Source organism: Caretta caretta, chromosome 3 (assembly GCF_965140235.1).
Source record: "Caretta caretta isolate rCarCar2 chromosome 3, rCarCar1.hap1, whole genome shotgun sequence".
NCBI classification, from domain to species: domain Eukaryota; kingdom Metazoa; phylum Chordata; order Testudines; family Cheloniidae; genus Caretta; species Caretta caretta.
Genome location: NC_134208.1, coordinates 21,666,453 through 21,686,722, shown reverse-complemented (window position 1 = coordinate 21,686,722; position 20,270 = coordinate 21,666,453). Strand labels below are relative to the sequence as shown.

General features: G+C 44.8%; 1 protein-coding gene across 10 annotated transcripts in view; it reads right to left on the bottom strand.

Annotated features, from left to right (window-relative positions):
* LDAH (lipid droplet associated hydrolase) overlaps positions 1-16,100 on the bottom strand; it is a 176,441-nt gene extending 160,341 nt beyond the window's left edge. For 3 of the 10 annotated variants that reach the window (XR_007355975.2, XM_048845609.2, XM_048845610.2), the window contains exon 1: positions 13,904-14,068. Coding sequence is in view for 7 of the 10 variants with exons in the window: in XM_048845609.2 (XP_048701566.1) it covers positions 13,904-13,934 (31 nt within the window). In the remaining 3 variants the exon portion in view is untranslated. Of the gene's footprint in view, positions 1-13,903; positions 14,072-15,684 lie in introns of those variants that run through there. The other 7 variants (XM_075126395.1, XM_075126394.1, XM_048845615.2 and 4 more) reach the window with 7 other exon arrangements.
* Between the last annotated feature and the right edge of the window lie 4,170 nt (positions 16,101-20,270).

Here is a 20,270-nt window from a genome sequence, read left to right as displayed (position 1 = left end):
TCCGTGCCTCAGTTTCTCACACCATAAAATGGTGATAAGGAGAGTTAAGGAGAGCTGTGACAAATGACAATGTTTATAAAGTGCTTTGAGAGCCACAAGTGGAAGACTCTAATACTGAAGATGCTACATGCTGTATAACAAGACAAGACATGACATGACTGCAAGTGGACACTACTGACAAAGGAACAGAGCATCACCATTAAAGTGAAGCTGTCAGCATCAAATCTGATATTAAGTACTTTAAGTTACTGCTTCTGTCTCCGAGTTCCCTTTGTCAGTTATTATGGTTTTTACATGATATATTCCTAACTTTTTAAAGAAAGTTTTCCTCTCCCCTGAAACTGAAACTGAGTGAAAAGACCCAAAACAAAACTAACAGGGGAAAACTGACTAGCTAAAAACCAGATCCTGCATTCAGATCCGAGAAAGCAGGCCATGGAACTCCAAGGAGCAAGGTTCTACCCAGGTGGCTGTAATGGGCAGATCCTTGTCTAAAAGGAAAGAAACAGTGCACTGATTAGGCACAACTGCACATTAAAAACAAACTGAAAAAAAGAAAAGAAAAGAGAATATTTTCCCCCTTAGGCATTATAGTACATGCAACAATGGTAGAGTAATAAAAATTGTGTTCCCGCTTTAATCTCAATAGGAATAACAAAGACTCTCAGCAGCTCTGAGATGGGATGTTCACCCCACACTTACCCTGAAGAGGTTAATGGAAGCCAGTTAGGCCAATTAACCTATTAAGCTACAAACTGGAAGAATTAAGGCTGAGAAAAACGCCCTAATTAGGGGAAGTTCATCTGTGCAGGAACAGTCAGGGCTTCTATAAAGCCAGGGAGTTGATAGCAGAGAGGGGCCTCAGGGAAGTATTCTGCAATCGCTCCACGGGAGAAGGGTGGTCTGTTTGGGGCTAGAGAAGCAAGTAGCCTACAGGGAGGAGGAAATTCTGGGTCTGGCAAACCTAGGGAAGGAGGGAAGCCAGAAGGGTGGGAAAGGCTCAGGTGAAAGACAGCAAGGTCCAGAATGGGACAGACCTCAGTTGCTCATTAGAGGGTCTTTGAGCTGGAACCCGGAACAGAGGGTGCGCCTAGGTTCCCCTACCAGCCGCTGGGGAAGCGGTACCATGGGGCAGTGAATGGGAAGACTGCTCAAGACTGCTGGTAAGGAAGGCCTTTGTTACCCCGGAAGGGAGAAACACACATAGTGAGAAGAAAAGGCGTACTTGTGGCACCTTAGAGACTAACCAATTTATTTGAGCATAAAAGCTTATGCTCAGATAAATTGGTTAGCCTCTAAGGTGCCACAAGTACGCCTTTTCTTTTTGCGAATACAGACTAACACGGCTGCTACTCTGAAACCATACATAGTGAGGTGACTGGAGGACCAAGTCACAAAGAGGGAGCACACAGCCTCAGAGAGTGAAAGAGAAAGCAGCAGCCAGGCATGCAGGGAGCAGCAGAAGGGGGCCTCACATCTGTAAAGCGCTAATCCCCGGAGCTCCACCAGGAGCGAGTGGACCCCATGACAGGCTCAACAAGACTAACATACCAGCCTCACTAAACACAGAATGGGAGGTGATATCAGCATGGCATACTGATGTGTGTTACCACCACCATCTATAATTTGTATTCAGATAAGGCCCAACTGTGATCAGAGCCCTCATTGTGGTAGGTGATGTCCAAATAGATAGTAAAAGACAGTCCCTACCCTGAAGGCCTTATGATCTAAATAGACAAGTCAGATAAAGGGTGGCAGAGGAAAGCACTGGAGAAGTTACTTGCCCAACATCACAGCCAGTCAATGGTCAAACTGGAAATAGAATTCACATTTCTTAGGCCACAGTGCAGTACCCTGCCTCCCAGCCTTGTTTGTACTCTCAACCTCACTTCCACTATAATGTCGTTTTTGTTTGGGAATATTTATAGGATACAAGGAAAGGTCTTCATCGTCTAAAGCTACGTTGGCTTGTTCAAATTATATATCTGTGTCAAAATTTAATTTCAGTGTGTTTTCTTAATTCTTTAACCATCTGAATACAGCAATGAAAAAGAAAACAATGCACTATAATATGAAAATATAAGGGCCACACAAATATAACAACCAATACGTATATTCATCATTTAGAAACTTTCTAGTATCCAAGTGGAGGTCACCTGGGAACTGAATAATTTTGCCAACCAGGAGCTTTTGTTCACCTCTAGACACATCTGTAATATTAGTCAAAAAGGTGTGCATGTTCATCAACTCACTAGTTATGAATAAAAATGTCATCAACGTGAACTATGACACACATGTGAATGTTTGCCAAAAGGATCATTTATCAAGAAGTGGCAGGTGCATTTGTCAAACCAGAAGACTTGCAAAGTTCATAAGCTTCAGAGTAACAGCCGTGTTAGTCTGTATTCGCAAAAAGAAAAGGAGTACTTGTGGCACCTTAGAGACTAACCAATTTATTTGAGCATGAGCTTTCGTGAGCTACAGCTCACTTCATCACGAAAGCTCATGCTCAAATAAATTGGTTAGTCTCTAAGGTGCCACAAGTACTCCTTTTCTTTTTGCAAAGTCATAAGCGTTGGCCTTGTTTCAATGTTATTTTATACATATATCATCTCTTGGGGCTGTGACCCAAGAAACCCTTACTACCAACTGGCAAAGAGGTTACAGGAATGTCCTGATTCTGTTATGTACATTCTGCTTCAAAGAATGCCATGTGAGGTCTTAAATGTATCAAGGTACGAGTCACCACAAGAATTAAAAACAAAACAAAACAGGTTTTCTCTCAGACAAGAGATCTTTATTCACCTCTCTCTGTGTCAGATGTAAACCAAACACTGAAAACTAACGTAATGGATACCCATTTACATATGAAATCAACGGAGAAGGAGCGCTCGGGAAAAAGAAGCCCTGGGTGGTTATACTGTCTCTATGTACAGACAAACTTTTTCCAACACTTATGAAGTAAATGGGCAATGCTTTTACATTGATGAAAATGGGAGATCAGCCACCCTTGGTCGAAATGCTGCAGAGGACTTTTGGAGGTGAGATAAACTTATTGAGATCAGAAGTTAACCTGTTAAAGTTTGGTCTCTAGAAAGCAAGTTATGATTTTGTTTTATATGCAAGCCTTTGTTGCCAATATTCTGACTCATTAACATTTAAATCTTTGATAATAAACTTATTCATATATCTACATGCTGTAACATTAAGCAAGGTGATGATCCTGAGTTGAATTCTACAAGCTGGTGTGCACAGTGGTCCTTTAGGGACAGCAGACCTGGTATTTGTGTCCAGTGGAGAAGGGGATGAACACTACAGGGAAACACTTCAAAAGGACTCAGGGACTGGAGTGCACCTACTGTTAACCCACAAGGCAAAGAAAGAGCTGGCATAGCCCAGAAGAGTGTGTTTGGGTGATTAACACGCTGGAGGTGTCAAGGAGCCAACACCAAGGTAAACACAAGCAAGACCCTCTCATACCATAGGCAGCGGGTAACAAGGTGACAACTCTCAGTCTTGGGTACCCTGAGAACCATCACAGGGGCTACTGTAATAAATAGGCCTACATGTTTACCCTAAACATAAGCTCAACTGTGAAGAACAAGTGAAAGTTCATAAAGTGTCACAATTACTTATAACAATGAATGTTAATGGAAATAGGTGCAAAAACGAGACAAAGACTGAATTAATCAAAATGAAAAGGCATACTGAGATAATTCAAGGACTGTATTAAGATGATGTCTGGTAAACAAAAGAAGTGTGGAACTGGAAATCCAGGAACCAAATATGGTGAGTCGGAAATGAGGCCTAACTGGTGAACAAAATAATGAAGGGATGGGAAATTCCAGCCGTCACTCCCTTTTGGGGTCCTTTAAAAAAAGAGAGACTTTGGGAGGCAAATGCAACCATTAGCAAAGCTTTTTACACGGTCTCCCACAGTATTCTTGTCAGCAAATTAAAGAAGTATGGGCTGGATGAATGGACTATAAGGTGGATAGAAAGCTGGCTAGATTGTCAGGCTCAACGGGAGTGATCAATGGCTCCATGTCTAGTTGGCAGCCGGTATCAAGTGGGGTGCCCCAAGGGTCGGTCCTGGGGCCGGTTTGTTCAATATCTTCATAAATGATCTGGAGGATGGTGTGGATTGCACCCTCAGCAAGTTTGCAGATGACACTAAACTGGGAGGAGAGGTAGATACGCTGGAGGGTAGGGATAGGATACAGAGGGATCTAGACAAATTAGAGGATTGGGCCAAAAGAAATCTGATGAGGTTCAACAAGGACAAGTGCAAGGTCCTGCTCTTAGGATGGAGGAACCCCATGCACCGCTACAGACTAGGGACCGAATGGCTCGGCAGCAGTTCTGCAGAAAAGGACCTAGGGGTGACAGTGGACGAGAAGCTGGATATGAGTCAACAGTGTGCCCTTGTTGCCAAGAAGGCCAATGGCATTTTGGGATGTATAAGTAGGGGCATTGACAGCAGATCGAGGGACGTGATCGTTCCCCTCTATTCAACATTGGTGAGGCCTCATTTGGAGTACTGTGTCCAGTTTTGGGCCCACACTACAAGAAGGATGTGGAAAAGTTGGAAAGATTCCAGTGGAGGGCAACAAAAATGATTAGGGGACTGGAACACATGACTTATGAGGAGAGGCTGAGGGAACTGGGATTGTTCAGTCTGCGGAAGAGAAGAATGAGGGGGGATTTGATAGCTGTTTTCAACTACCTGAAAGGGGGTTCCAAAGAGGATGGATCTAGACTATTCTCAGTGGTAGCAGATGACAGAACAAGGAGTAATGGTCTCCAGTTGCAGTGGGGGAGGTTTAGGTTGGATATTAGGAAAAACTTTTTCACTAGGAGGGTGGTGAAACACTGGAATGCGTTACCTAGGGAGGTGGTGGAATCTCCTTCCTTAGATATTTTTAAGGTCAGGCTTGACAAAGCCCTGGCTGGGATGATTTAGTTGGGGATTGGTCCTGCTTTGAGCAGGGGGTTGGACTAGATGACCTTCTGCGGTCCCTTCCAACCCTGATATTCTAGGATTCTATGATTATCAACAGAAAGAATAGAAAGGAGTGAATTTTCCATTATGACTGCCCACCTCATCCCCCAACATCTCCTGTGACCACAGGATCCAGCATAACATCACTGGGCCTTCATCATTCTAATCCCAGGAGATGTCCTGACCAGATCGGAATAAAGAGAGAACTCATTTGACATCACCAGCTCTGGCTAAATCCCAAACACCATCTCGCACGTGAGGTTTAGTCGCTCTCCCGACCCTCCCACCTTGTGTGTCCTTTTCCTTCCTCACCTTATTTCTTCTCTTTCCTATCTCTCTCCTTTTGCCTCCTGTTTAACAGAAGTCCGGTTTAGCCAAAAACGCCTGTATATTTTGCAACATTGCTTTTAACTGCCTCTTTGGTCATAGGCTTACAGCAATGTCTTAAATAGCTTGATAATGGCACAAGTTTGCCAGGTCTCAGAATGGCTGATAAAACCATGCACTGTGCCGGTATTTTACTAGATCTTCGCTGTTTCAAAGAGTCAACACCAGGGGCAGAAGCTGCATTTTCTATCTGTGCTGTTCTGCTTTTTTCTCTCCCCTCTTATGTGTGTTTGCCTTCGTTCTATCTTCTAGGAAACGGAATCAGACTTTAATCAACAACCGTGATAACAACAGTTTCGGCCCATCTCAGCTAACTTTTTCTCTTTTCCCCCCAAAAAGGACAGTTATTACTAGCTAAGGGTTTTTTCCCCATCTGAAGACTCTCTCCAGCTAAAGAGAAAGGGAACAAGGGATGTTGTTAAAATAAAAGCCTTACTTTTAATACTCTATATTTCAAATGCTTAACCTTTTCTCTCCCCTCCCTCTTTTTTCTGTATCCTTAATAAAGGGTTTTAAATATTTTTAAGGGCATATTTGCCATGACACTGAGTAGGCTGAGGTCTCTGTATACCAAATGCTGAACCTTGGTTAAAACTGTTTAATGTTGGACAGTTACAGAATTGTGTTAATACCTTTAATGCTGGTCCTATACATTCCATTGAAATACAACAGAGCTCAGTCAAGGGCTCACTGAAATCAATGAGCAAATTATCATAAGCTTCAATGGACATTAGTTTAGGCCTTACACTCTTCCAATCTAAGATCCAGACCTCAGGCCTTTCTTAAACCATTAAGGACGGGTCTAAATACAGTTGGAGTACTAAATCAATTTATGTGAAATTGGTGGAGCCACCCTTTGTGTGGGCACTTTTAATCTGAAATATGAATATCTATACCAAGGGACATTGCACCAATTTAACTACATCCATTTCTAAACTGGATTTTAATTGAATCAGAGTTCAAACTGTGTGTAGAGAAGGCCAAGATCTGGACAGAGGAAAAAAAAATACTTTTTTTCTACTTTCAGGTATATGTGATACAGAAATCATGAAGTGCTTTTTCAGAGTACCAAATTACTGTATATAAAGCATAATATCAAAAGAAAATGAGGGTAATAAATAGACAAGCAGATTGTAGGCTGCAATTTAAATTGAAACAATGAGTCAGCAATACAGATTATATGAGGTCCAGAGTTCCACCAGAGCTAGACTGTAAACAAATTAAATTTTCATTGCAATGAATGGGGCGGGGGGGGGGGGGAGGAGGAGGGAGGGAAGGCAGTGTTTTCTTTTAAATAGCATTAATGAAGAGTTTCTGGTAGCTCAAGGGGTGTGGGTGGCCTGCAAACTTTTGCTGCAACAGCATCTCGGCTCTATTCCCCACTGCTGTCCTAAATTTCTATGTGGGTGTGTTCAGCAGCACAGCGATAAGCATGAAGTCCCAAGGGGTTACAGATTTATTGTATATTTCACTCTCATACAACATCTTCTACATTAGGATCTCAACGCATTCCACAAATATGAATGAATTAACCCTCCCAGCACCCATAGGAGGTAAGTGGTGTTAGTTTCTCTCTCTCTAAAATAGAAGACAGACATGACTTTCTAAAGGGCGGAAGAATTCTATATTAAAAGACACACATAGAACCCAGGGTTCCCAACACCAGGCCCTGATTTACCCACAAAAGATAATTGAGTTGATTTTAAATATCCAAGGTGCAGGGAAAGGCACAGTCAACTCTTTTTCACTTTTGTTTCACTGTTTACTTTAAGGAACCCTAACAGATTTGGTAGGACCAAAACCTGATTTGCCCAGTCATTTTCTTACATCTCCTCTATAGTTTGAGTGCAATGCTTTGCACATACTTATTTTAAAATGAACAACTGTGTCAACACACATTTTTCTAAAATAAAGTTGCATGACACAATAAGCAACTGCATAAGACCAAAAGAAAGAGTTTGAGTGAAGAAAAACAATTTCAGTTTTAAAAAACAGTTCAGTTTAAAACTTCTGGGTTTGACTTAATCATTAAGAAATAAAACAGATCTTACGAATTCATCGTAATGATTGGAAGTCCCTTTGCAAATTATTGAATTTTGCAAAATCTGTGAAAAAATGGGGGAAGTGGAACAAGGATACTGCACTATAACTTTGCTCATTTATTTTGACAAATATACTTATGTTTTAATTACAGCAGACCCTTGCTAATCAACATTTGGCAAATATGCAAATAGAAATAGTAATTCCTCCCCATTCCTCAAAGATTCTTCAATAGCAGAGTAACTCAAGTAAGGTCTCATTCTTCTGCATTATTTTCAAATATTCTGCAACCGAGTGACATAAATAATTAAACCTAATGATTGTCAAAAATAAAGGATGCATTACCCTTGCTTTGTTAAATTGCTCAATATTCAAAAAAATCTACAAACTTCAGTAAATTGTATTTGCTTTGTTAGAAAGTCAGTGGTATTAGCTGGGATTTACACTTGAGCAACAGAGTTCAAAATCTGGTCTAACTACCTTGTTTTGAAGAGTTTACATATAATCTGATCCTACAATATCTTATTCACAGAAGCAAGTCTCATAGGAGCAGTGAAATTCTGGCCACACTGAAGTCAATTGCAAGACTCCTTTTGACTTCACTGGGGCCAGGATTTCACTTGAGAACTCCAGTGGGACATGAATGAGGACTACTGACATGAATAGGATTTGAAGGATCAGTTCATAAATCAGACAAAAAATGAAGGAATGCGACAAATTTAGTTTGGATTCATAGGCCAGAAACATGTCTTGTTGGTTAAGGTGCCTTTTCTTCCTATAGTTTCAATACAGCAGGACTTTGATTTTATAGCACATGTATGCTGTAGTGTCAACTTGGAAGCAAGAATGGATGCTAGAAGGAAAGACAATTAAGCAGATAAGAATTTATACCAAACACTTGTAATTAGTATCTAATAAAAACTGCCTGTGAAAAAATCCTCAGTAATAATATCGCATGAGCCCAGGGGTTTTAGCTCCAGGCTGATGAATTTTTCCCCCCTATGATAAATCATAACATAAACTGCTGAAAAATATTATCAGCAAAGAAGTTTGGGTGATTTTTTTAAAACCTGGTCTGTAAAACAAAATAAAATCAAAAACTCAGGGCTACATGTTCAGCTGGCATAAATCAGGATTGCTCCATTGACTCCACTGTCTCTAGATGTCAGATTATAGTATTTAGGGGAATCAGTGCACCCAGTTATTCACCAGGAGGAGATTGTCAATTCTATTATCTATGCAGTTCTCCTCTCATTTACACTGATGTACCTTCAGTCTCGTCCAAATTACAATTACCGTAAGTGAAATAAGAATTATGCCCTAACAATCTCCCTTTCCACATACAGTCACTGCCCGTCTATCTGGCGATATTTCTGATATAACAGTCAAGCTGCTATGTGATGCCATTACTTGGCTGCAGGCTTAACTTGCAAGAATCACTCAGAGGATTTTCAACCAAATACAAATTCTTCACCTTTCAATTATTGGTTCACATCCAACCAAGATCAGTGGTGAATGAAATGAAGCCATTATTATCAGGGCCATAACGAGTAGCTGGTCTCACTCCAGTTCTTGTAAACAAATGTCCATGTGAAAAAAACTACTAGTGACTCCCTTTGAACAGCATCAGCAGAGGCCAACGTGTGAGTGGGCACAAAAGCACTTTGGCAAAGCAGCGTGGGGAAGCTCGCATTGTTGCTGCCTGTGGACAAATAGGGGATTTCTTTCTGCACAGCTTTCAGTCCCGCAACTACAACAAGAGGACCGGTACTTATGAAGAAAGACTTAAAAGTTAATCATTTTTATTTTATTTTTATTTGTGTGTGGGATACAACATAATTTGACACCAAATGTCAACCAAACACCATGAAAAGCAAAGAAATAAGCTGCAAACGCATCCAACACTCCCCTCATAAACCTCAAATAACTCCCCTTCCACCACCCACAGCCCACATATTTCCACTCTCATCCCAAACACGGGCATATTCTTGCTGCTTACCATGCCCCTCCTACTTCCCTCCCAGCCTCAGTACGTACTAGAGTCGATTGGTTTAAACGTTTAAGAGCTAAACATAGGAGAAGAGTGTGACTGAACAGCCCCATCTGGAGCACCCTTCTGTGGCAGGACACAGCATGATACGCATCAATGCCTCGGTTTCCCCTCTCAGGGAACCCAATAACTCCATGCAAGCTTATCCACTAGTCCATCAGCACAGTTTATTACCAGACACAATTCATTTAATCCTGAATGAAGTCTCAACACATATAGTTCATTTCTCACCCCAGTGCAGTCATTAAGATCACCCAACATCTCATCCAGTAACACCCCATATATCACACACCGGCATCTTCAAACATGCTCACACTCTCTGTCAATCCTCCCCTGTCCTTGTACCAGAACAGCCACCCTCATACTTATAACTGGAGTGCAACCACACTTTTCCCAATGAGAACCCACACAGTCTCCTTGCCAGGGGAGCATCCCTTACCTCCCCTGCTCTCTCACAGTTCCTCTGGATTCAGCTCTCAGCCCCTGGAGAGGTCAGCAGGTGAACTCTTCTGCTGCTGCCCTGCATTCAGCCCTCTCTGGCCCTTGGTTCCAGCTCTCTGGCTTAGAACCACAGGCATATCCCTCTGCTACTGGTCCTCCTGCCTTCATCCCTCTATCTCTATGACTTCATAGAATCATGGAATATCAGGATTGGAAGGGAACGCAGGAGGTCATCTAGTCCAACCCCTGCTCAAAGCAGGACCAATCCCCAACTAAATCATCCCAGCCAGGGCTTTGTCAAGCCTGACCTTAAAAACCTCAAAGGAAGGAGATTCCACCACCTCACTAGGTAACGCATTCCAGTGCTTCACCACCCTCCTAGTAAAAAAGTTTTTCTTAATATCCAACCTAAATCTCCCCCACTGCAACTTGAGACCATTACTCCTTGTTCTGTCATCTGCTACCACTGAGAATAGTCTAGATCCATCCTCTTTGGAACCCCCTTTCAGGTAGTTGAAAGTAGCTATCAAATCCCCCCTCATTCTTCTCTTCCGCAGACTAAACAATCCCAGTTCCCTCAGCCTCTCCTCATAAGTCATGTGTTCCAGTCCCCTAATGGTTTTTGTTGCCCTCCGCTGGATGCTGGACTTGGGGACCACCACCCAGCAAATGCCTCTTGCTGCTCTCCTACCTTCAGCCTTCTCCTGGGTCCCAAACATACAGTCTCTGGAAGCCCTCAGCTGCCCTTTCCTTACTGATTCCGATTCACTAGCTGTGTCTCTGTTCCTCCATAGACCCCAGGTGCTGCCCGCCCTCTTAGCTGGCCAAATGGGAGAACTATTCTGGTACAGGGATGCTGGACCTACTTTATAGAGAGGGGCCAGCCACCCTATGACAGGGAGCATGATGAGTAGCAGGGATCCTGTGGGGTGGCTGTGGGCCCTGAGAGAAGCATGATCATACAATCATAGAATATCAGGGTTGGAAGGGACCTCAGGAGGTCATCTAGTCCAAACCCCTGCTCAAAGCAGGACCAATCCCCAATTTTTTTTTTGGGGGGGGGGGGGGGACAGACATCTGCTTGGAATTATGGAAAGAGGAAGCACGATGTGCAAGTGAAGCGGTGAGGGAGCAAAGCACCTAGCCCAATGGGGTATTGGTCCATGACTGCAGCTTTTAGGTACTACCAATATACAGATAACAAATAGGGCTGTGTTTGATAGAGATGTGAGAAAAATGAGATATGAGATGAAGAGGGTGGTGTACATGAGAGATGGAGGAGAGAAGTTATTTGATGATCCATAGTTGAGGGCAAAGGGAGACTGTATGTGGCAATACTGTGGCTGAGCAGGTGGCCTGAAGTAGGGAGTAATTCAGTGCTTCTGTACTAAGCTACTGTTGCTTGAAGGGTTTCCTTGGCATTTCAAGGCAGTAATGTCACTGGGAGTTGTTGACATGCCACTACTTTGGCAACAAGACTCTCAACTCCTACGACTTTGCTCCTGGGTGCGATATAGTCAAGCCCAGGTATCCATGCTTGAAGCTGATGACTCAGCTCCCCAGCACACCAAGCCAGCTGTACTGATGGAGAGCCCTTTAAGTACCAATATCTTGGCACAACCACTGGGCTCCTCCCATTACAGGGACAAAGCTCTGGCCACCCCAGTTCAGTCTCCAGCGCGCGCACACCTCTACCTCTTCAGCCTCGGCCCCAAAAATGCCCCAATCACGTAATACGATGGTCACATCTCAAGACAGTGAATGTTTTTCATTTAAGATAACACTTTTTCTACAGGGAAATAGAAATGAAAGTTTCTATCAGAGAAAAGTGTGTTTGATGGAGAGATCTGAGTGAAAGAGTGGTCAATGCTTTCAGAGAGGGAGGAAATTCGGAGCACAAAGGACAGAAGACAATTCTTCTCTCACTCTGTCTCAAGAGGGGATGGTGGTTTACAAGGAGTAGCAGGAGAGGAAACAAATTATCATACTGAAGAGTTATAGACACTTCAATTTAACTCTTACTTTTGGCCTAACTTCCATCCCTCTTCATTAGCAATTATTTTCCTGGTAGCAAATCAATCTCTCCTATCTTAGGAAAAGAGAATGTGTCCCTCATTCTCAACCTTAGTTTTCATTCCTCCTTTCTCAATTATCCTCTATTTGAAGCATTCTTCCCTCTCTACTACATGTTCCACTCCCCGCCTTTCCCTTTGAGCACAAACCCGCCTCCGCTTCAAGACTCATGCACTAATTCAGGGATCGGCAACCTTTGGCATGTGACCCGTCAGGGAAATCTGCTGCCGGCCGGGATGGTTTGTCTACCTGCAGTGCCCGCAGGTTCGGCCGATCACAGCTCCCACTGGCCACAGTTCGTCATTCCAGGCCAATGGGGACTGCGGGAAGCAGCATGGGCCAAGGGATATCATCTTAGCTATGCTTTTTATGTAGCCTGTTGTAAAAGTAGGCAAATATCTAGAGAAGTTAATATACCCCGTGGAAGACTTCTGAGTAGCCCCAGGGGAACACATACCCCTGGTTGAGAACTACTGGCTTAGGACACATCCCTGTCATTGGTGTCTACCATTGGCTAGTTTAGGGAGTTCCATATCTAGTGAGCAAGATTTTGTGCATTGCATTCTAAGTTGCCTATCTCTCCCTGAGCACTGTATATGGAGTGTAGACTCCTGACTTGGCTTAGAGGATCTCAGAGCTGATCCTGTGATTTTCTAGGCATCTAAAAGTATAATGCTGTGTGATGCTCAGCATTGCAATGCCTAAGTCCCTTTGTCAGTCCCACCTTTTGTATATAAAAAGAACAGGAGTACTTGTGACACCTTAGAGACTAACACATTTATTAGAGCATAAGCTTTCATGGGCTACAGCCCAAAGCTTATGCTCTAATAAATTTGTTAGTCTCTAAGGTGCCACTAATACTCCTGTTCTTTTTGCAGATACAGACTAACAGGGCTGCTACTCTGAAACCTTTTGTTTATAGGGACTTGAGCCATGGAGTTTTTCTTCTTACTTGTATTATAGAGGCATCATGTAAATTTAAGAGACTACTTACATAACAAATATTCTGAGAGATTTTACCTGAGAATTAGTAATATCACAGAAAAAATATTACGACTGGTAACATTATTACTATGTCGATTTTACTGAATGCATAACTGCATAAACTTAGGTTTCAGAGGAACAGCCGTGTTAGTCTGTATTCGCAAAAAGAAAAGGAGTACTTGTGGCACCTTAGAGACTAACCAATTTATTTGAGCATGAGCTTTCGTGAGCTACAGCTCACTTCTCACGAAAGCTCATGCTCAAATAAATTGGTTAGTCTCTAAGGTGCCACAAGTACTCCTTTTCTTTTTGCATAAACTTACTTCTTGCAATATTGTTATAGCGTGAGAAATTTAATGCAGTATTATTCCACAATTAGTATAACTGCATCATCATTGTGTCAGAATTACTGTACACAATATTACCTATAATGTATTATTCCAGCACTATTATAGTACTCAACACTGTGCTACAATTAGTATTTTTTCTTGCACTATTGGTGCACGAGAATACACTGCATGCAACATCATTCGGCAAGGCAGTGCTGTTTCTTGCGCTATGATAACCGCCTACATGCAGCACCAGCCTGCAAAGAAGCGCCGCTCTTTGCACGAGCAGCGCTTGGCGTGCGAGGTTCTTTGGGCATGATCTCGGACAGGAATTGATCTGATACCGGGAGACCAGCAGCAGCGTTATCCCTTGCACAGCTGCGGAGCCCTGCACTGACAAACCCTGCAGGCAGCAAGGTCCCTGCCCGGCAGCTCCCGGGCGGGCGGGCAGGCAGGCGGCAGTCCCATTGCCTCACCCCCCTGCACGCCACGGAGGGCCGCCGCCGGGAGGCCGGGCCCCGCCCTAGCAGGAAAGCGCCGGGCCGCAGCTCCGGAGCAGGGATGGAAATGCCCGGGCCGGACCCCCGCGGCACGTACCTGCCCCGGCGCCCAGCATGTCCGCGGTCATTGGGCTGCACGCGCCGGCTGCCGAGCAGCGTCTGCCAGGCCGGGCGGAAGGAGGGCGCGTCCCGGCTTCTTCCGCCCGGCAGCGGAGGCCCGGAGACCAGGGCAGGGCAGGGCAGGGCGGGGCGGGGGAAGCCTGGCGCGCGCTTGTGTCGCGGCCGCGCGGCGCGTCTCTCTCGCGGCGCTGGGCGGGATCGGCGTCCCGGGCCGTGATGGCGCCTGCGCATCCCCCTTCCTCCCCCCCCCCGCCCCGGGCGCCCTGGAGACCGCTGGAATTCGGTCCCCGGGGTGGGGTCCCATGGTGGCAGCCTGCTGGCTGGCGCAGTCCTGGGGGACCGCAGCAGGCACCTGGCACCCTCCTGCATACCGCACACAGGGGCACGGGCACCCTCCTGCGAGGAGCCCTTGGCAGCATGGCCTGACTGCCTGCATAGCGGGGGGGAGGAACCCTGCTGCTTGTCCCTTTCCAGTAGGGTGACCAGCTAGCAAGTGTGAAAAATCAGGATTGGGGGCAGGGGGAAAGAGAATAGGTGCCTATAAAAAACAAAGCCCCAAATATTGGGATTATCCAATCTGGGTGCAGGCAGCTCAGTGGGAGATCTGGGTATGGGGGAATTTGGATGCAGAGGGGTTTGTTGGGGGGGGGGGGTTCTGGGTGCAACAGTAATGGGACTCTGCAGGGGGGTCCAGGTGAAGGTGGTTGGAGCTCATCGAGGAAGGGCGTCTGGCTGTGGAGGGGGGAATAGAGCTTGGAAGGGGGGTCTGGGTGTGGCAGGTTCAGTGGGGTGGGGATCCCGGTGCAGCTGGTTGGGGGTCAGTGGGATGGGGATCCAGGCAACTCATTGGGGTGGTCCAGGTGCAGGGGAAGTGTGGCTTGGCAGGGGAGGTTCTGGATATGGAAGGGTGAGGCTCGGCAGGAGGGTCTGGGTATGAGTATGAGGGGGTCTGGATGCGCAGGGGTTGGTCGGATGGAGGAACAGCTCCCTGTACAGTGATCCCCCTCCCTGCAGCTGTGGAGCGATGGGTGCAGGAAGTGGGGGGAGTTTGCAGAGCTTCCTGGAGCCAGGGGAGAAATCTGGGGGTGGGTCTGACACAGCCCTGGATGCTGTGCAGGGGAAGAGGAAGTCCCTTCTTCCCCAGTCCAGCTGTGACTAGCAGCTGAGGATGGGAGCCACCAGCTGAGTATTCCCCAGTCCCGACCCCAACTCCACAGTGATTTACATCTCTGCTGGCTGCCCTGGGCACCCAAAACATTCTGCTGGGAAGGGTCACATGACCGCTCTTTTGGCTTCCCTCTGCTTCCCTGTCAGAAAGTCATTTTTCTGTAGGGAAGCAAAGAAATCTGCAGGGACAAATTCTGCACACTTGTAGTGGCGCAGAATTCCCCCAGGAGTAATAGAATATCTAACACATACAGAGAATAAAATAGTTTCAATGTAACATGCCTATAAAGATCCCACATACACAAAGGCTTTTAATCTTAGGGTTTCAATCTAACCCCATACTTAATACAATGTGGTATACGTGGCCTCCACATATACATGAGAAAACATTATCATATTCACAGCTTAAAAATAAAACATTTACTTAAACACTAACCATTTAACAAACATTTAATATTTAACATCTTGTGAGTGGTGATCAGCCAGTCACAGGATGGGTAGGGGAGATCTCATTCAGAGGCAGGCATCCACTTTATTAACAGACACACCCAGGCTCTCTTAAATAACAGGTAGAAAGAAGATCAGACTTACACTTCTGCTCTGTCTGATGATGACGTCAATGCCTGGAGATGATGGATGTTACTGCTTTCCTGGAGCTACTGCTGCTGCCTTAGAAGCTACTGCCTGTGTAGCAGCGGTTGCTGCTGGCCACTGCTGCTGGCAGGTAGCTGCTCTGAGGGCCATTGCCAAGGCAACCTCAGAGTTGTGTTGCTGCTCTCAGGAAAGTTCCACCTTTGCTGCTGCTTTTCTTCTTTGTTTTTTTCCAGGTAGCATTCTCCTCCTCGGGTGTCTCGCAGTCTCTGCTCACCCAGGAACCACAAATCCACTACAACTCACCCTGCTAGCTGTCGACCATATAGGCTGCTTGCTCTGTCAATGTCAGCTCATCTCAGCCAATCAGCTTCCAGATATTAGCAAAATTCTAGATCTTTCCTATTACATCATTCCTATTTTTAGATAGCTAAGCTCCTCCTTCTGATGCCATCTTGGGTAGAACTCCTTCCTCTCACCTATTTTTAGATAACAGAGCTTCTCCCTCTGAATTGTTGGAACCTTCCGCAATTTTCCCCTCTAAATTTAAACTACATCATCCCTGTCTCCGCTGTTTTGACATAGTGAATGCCAGTGAAAATGAGGTAGGATCAGAGGCTAAAATAGGAAAAGAACAAGTTAAAAATTACTTAGATAAGTTAGATGTCCTCACGTCACCAGGGCCTGTGAAATGAATCCTAGAATACTCAAGGAGCTGACTGAGGAGATATCTGAGCCATTGTCAATTATCTTTGAAAAGTCATGGAAGATGGGAGAGATTCCAGAAGACTGGAAAAGGGCAAATATAGTGCCAATCTACAAAAAGGGAAATAAAGGCAACCACGGGAATTACAGACCAGTCAGCTTAACTTCTGTACACAGAAAGAAAATGGAGCTAATAATTAAGCAATCAATTTGCAAACATCTAGAAGATAATAAGATGATAAGTAACAGTCAGCCTGAATTTGTCAAGAACAAATCGTGTCAAAGCAACCTTATAGCTTTCTTTGACAGGGTAACGAGCCTTGTGGATGGGGGGAAGCGGTAGACGTGGTATATATTGACTTTAGTAAAGCTTTTGATACTGTCTCACATGACCTTCTCATAAACAAACTTAGGAAGTGCAACATAGATGAAGCTTCTATAAGGTGGGTACAAAACTGGTTGGAAAACCGTTCTGAGCGCGTAGTTGTCAGTGGTTCTCAGTCATGCTGGAAGGGCATAATGAGTGGGGTCCTGCAGGGATCAGTTCTGGGTCCGGTTCTTTTCAATATCTTCACTAATGATTTAGATCAGGGTTCGGCAATCTTTTAGAAGTGGTGTGCCGAGTCTTCATTTATTCACTTTAATTTAAGGTTTCGCATGCCAATAATACATTTTAACGTTTTTTAGAAGGTCTGTGTCTATAAGTCTATATATTATATAACTAAACTGTTGTCATATGTAAACAAGGTTTTCAAAACGTTTAAGAAGCTTCATATAAAATTAAATTAAAATGCTGATCTTACACGGTCGGCCCGCTCAGCCTGCTGCCAGCTTGGGGTTCCGTTCACCTAGGCCGGCAGCAGGACCCCGGCTGGCAAGGGGCCAGCAGCCAGAACCCCAGACCAGCAGCGGGCTGAGCGGGGCTGGCAGCCAGGACCCCAGACCAGCAGTGGGCTGAGCAGCTCAGCCCGCTGCCGGTCTGGAGCTCCATCCGCGGGCTCCTGCCAGCCAGGGTCCCGGCTGCCAGCCCCACTCAGCCCGCTGCCGGTCGGGGGTCCCGGTCCTGTCCACATAGAGTAGGTACCTACCTTCTCCCTTGTTCTAGCCATTCTCTTCCTCTCTCTGCACTGAGATGAGGGTGGGAGTGCTCTGAGAACAGGGCTGGTGGTGAAGGAGCAGGCTGGGGGTTGGGGTGCAGGGTCTGGCCAGGAGCTAGAATGAGGGAGGGGGCTCAGGGTTGGGGCAGGAGGTTTGGATGTGGAGCGCTTACCTGGGCAGCTCTCATTTGGTGCAGGTGGGAATGTGTGTGTGGGGGGTGTGTGTAGGAGCTCCCGTTTTGTGCTCAGGGTGGGGGTGGGGATGTGAGGGGTGCAAGAGTCAGGGCATGGGGTGTGGGGGAGCTGGGTATGTGTGGGGGTGCAGGAGTTAGGGCTGGGGTTGTGTGGGGGTTCAGGGCAGAGGGCTGGGGTGTGTGAGGGGGTGCAGGGGTCAAGGCGGTGGGCAGGGGTCGTGGGGGTGCTCCCAGCCCCCTGCCCTGAGCGGCTCATGGCAGGGGGCTGGAGGGGATATGCCGATTCCACCCCCTTCCCCAAAGTGCCCAGAGCAGAGAGCACGCTGCTGCTCCGCTTTTCCCTCTCCCTCCGTAGCAAGGGCCGTCAGCTGATCGGCCACAGGGAGGGAGAGGAGGAGAAGCAGGAACCTAGCATGCTGGGGGAAGAGGCGGGGTGAGGGGAAAGCTTGCCTGCCCTGCAAGGAGAGAGTAGTGGGTGGGCCGGGCAGGGCAGGATTTTTAATGGCAGGCTGCTGTCTGCCAGGGTAGACAGATAGCAGCGTGCCATTAAAAACTGGCTCGCGTGCCGTCTTTGGCACGCGTGCCATAGGTTGCCGACCCTTGATTTAGATTATGTCATAGACAGTACACTTATAAAGTTTGCAGATGATATGAATCTGGGAGGGGTTGCAAGTACTTTGGAGGATAGGATTATAATTCAAAATTATCTGGACAAACTGGAGAAATGGTCTGAAGTAAATAGGATGAAATTCAATAAGGACAAATGCAAAGTACTCCATTTAGGAAGGAACAATCAGTTGCACACATACAAAATGGGAAATGACTGCCTAGGAAGGAGTAGTGTGGAAAGGGATCTGGGGATCATAGTGGACCACAAACTAAATATGAGTCAACAATGTAACACTGTTGCAAAAAAAGTGAAGATCATTCTGAGATGTATTAGCAGGAGTGGTGTAAGCAAGACACGAGAAGTAATTCTTCCTCTCTACTGTGTGCTGATTAGGCCTCAAGTGGAGTATTGTGTCCAGTTCTGGGTGCCACATTTCAGGAAAGATGTGGACAAATTGGAGAAAGTCCAGGATAGGACAAGAAGCAATGACCTTAAATTGCAGCAAGGGGTATTTAGGTTGGACATTAGAAAAAACTTCCTAACTGTCAGGGTGGTTAAGCACTGGAATAAATTGCCTGGAGGTTGTGGAATCTCCATCACTGGAGATTTTAAAGAGCAGGTTAGACAAACACCTGTCGGGGATGGTCTAGATACTACTTAGTCCAGCCATGAGTACAGGGGACTGGACTAGATGACCTCTTGAGATCCCTTCCAGTCCTATGATTTTGATCTGACATGTTGGATTCTCTATTTTTAAACTATCATTAATTTCTACTTATTTAGAGCCTTAATCTTAAAATTAATTATCGTTTTATGCAACTCAAAGTGTCCTGATACTGTCACCATCTTAAATATGTCAATTTGGAGAAGTGAATTTTATGGTGTTTTTAAACCCCCCTCTGAGGTTTTCCTGCAAGCCTCTGTTAAGGTGCTGCAAGATAGCTCAGAACATTCAAAGCAAATATCTCTTGTTACAGTCCCCTTCTTGCTTGGTTTGCACCCACTTGTTTATAAATCCAACATTTCATAATTTTATGAGTCCAATAAGTGTGTAGTCTTGTCCAGTGTTGGTTCAAGAGTTTCCTTTATAGGAAACCGCACCAACATGTCTTCGTACTGGCACGATTCCTCACCACTCTTGATTCTCACTTGATTCTCACTCACCTATGTGCCACAGTAATTTCTTTTAAGACTGAGGGTCTGCATATGCTTTAGCTGCCTGAAATTCTGTTTGATCCAGCCCACCAAAATAATGAGCATAATAACCATTATAATTTGAAATGCCAATATTATCACAATGGGATGTGGAATTATTTTCAAAAATCCTATAGTTGTTGGATATCATCCCCAAAACACTTCCCATCAGCTGTGTTTAGCACTTCTTAGATACTCAATTATCTGGTCAATTTTCTTAGTGGATTGGTGAACAGTAATCATAACTATGCATTTTCTTGAGCTTTTTGTAATTATTTTTGCAATTCAGGATAACTTATCAATTGCTTAACTAAGATCATATTTAATCCTAATTCAGTTCTTTCATAGAGCTCGTATTGATCTTTAATTTCTTCATTTTCAATTTTGGGTAATGTGATCTTGAAATTGCAACCAATAACTGAGGTAATGTTACACAAGCATTTGTTCTCATAAGGATTATGAATTATATTGTATATATGATTTACTTAAAACAATGTACACCAACTTCTGATACATACACATTTTCTTCTGATGTATACAACAATTGATCATTAAACAGAAAAGGATCTAACTGATAATGGCATTTTCCTCTCTCTTTATTTAAACATACATCATAAGGTTGGATTGCATCACTATTGCAAACATATCCAATTCCACGTTCCTCCATACAAGCCTCAAGTTCAACAATCCATGTCTGATTTTGTTTTATGGCCCACAATTTGTATTTTATTGGTTGCATTAATATTTAACCCCAGTGTTACAATAGGAAATATCCATTAAATTTGG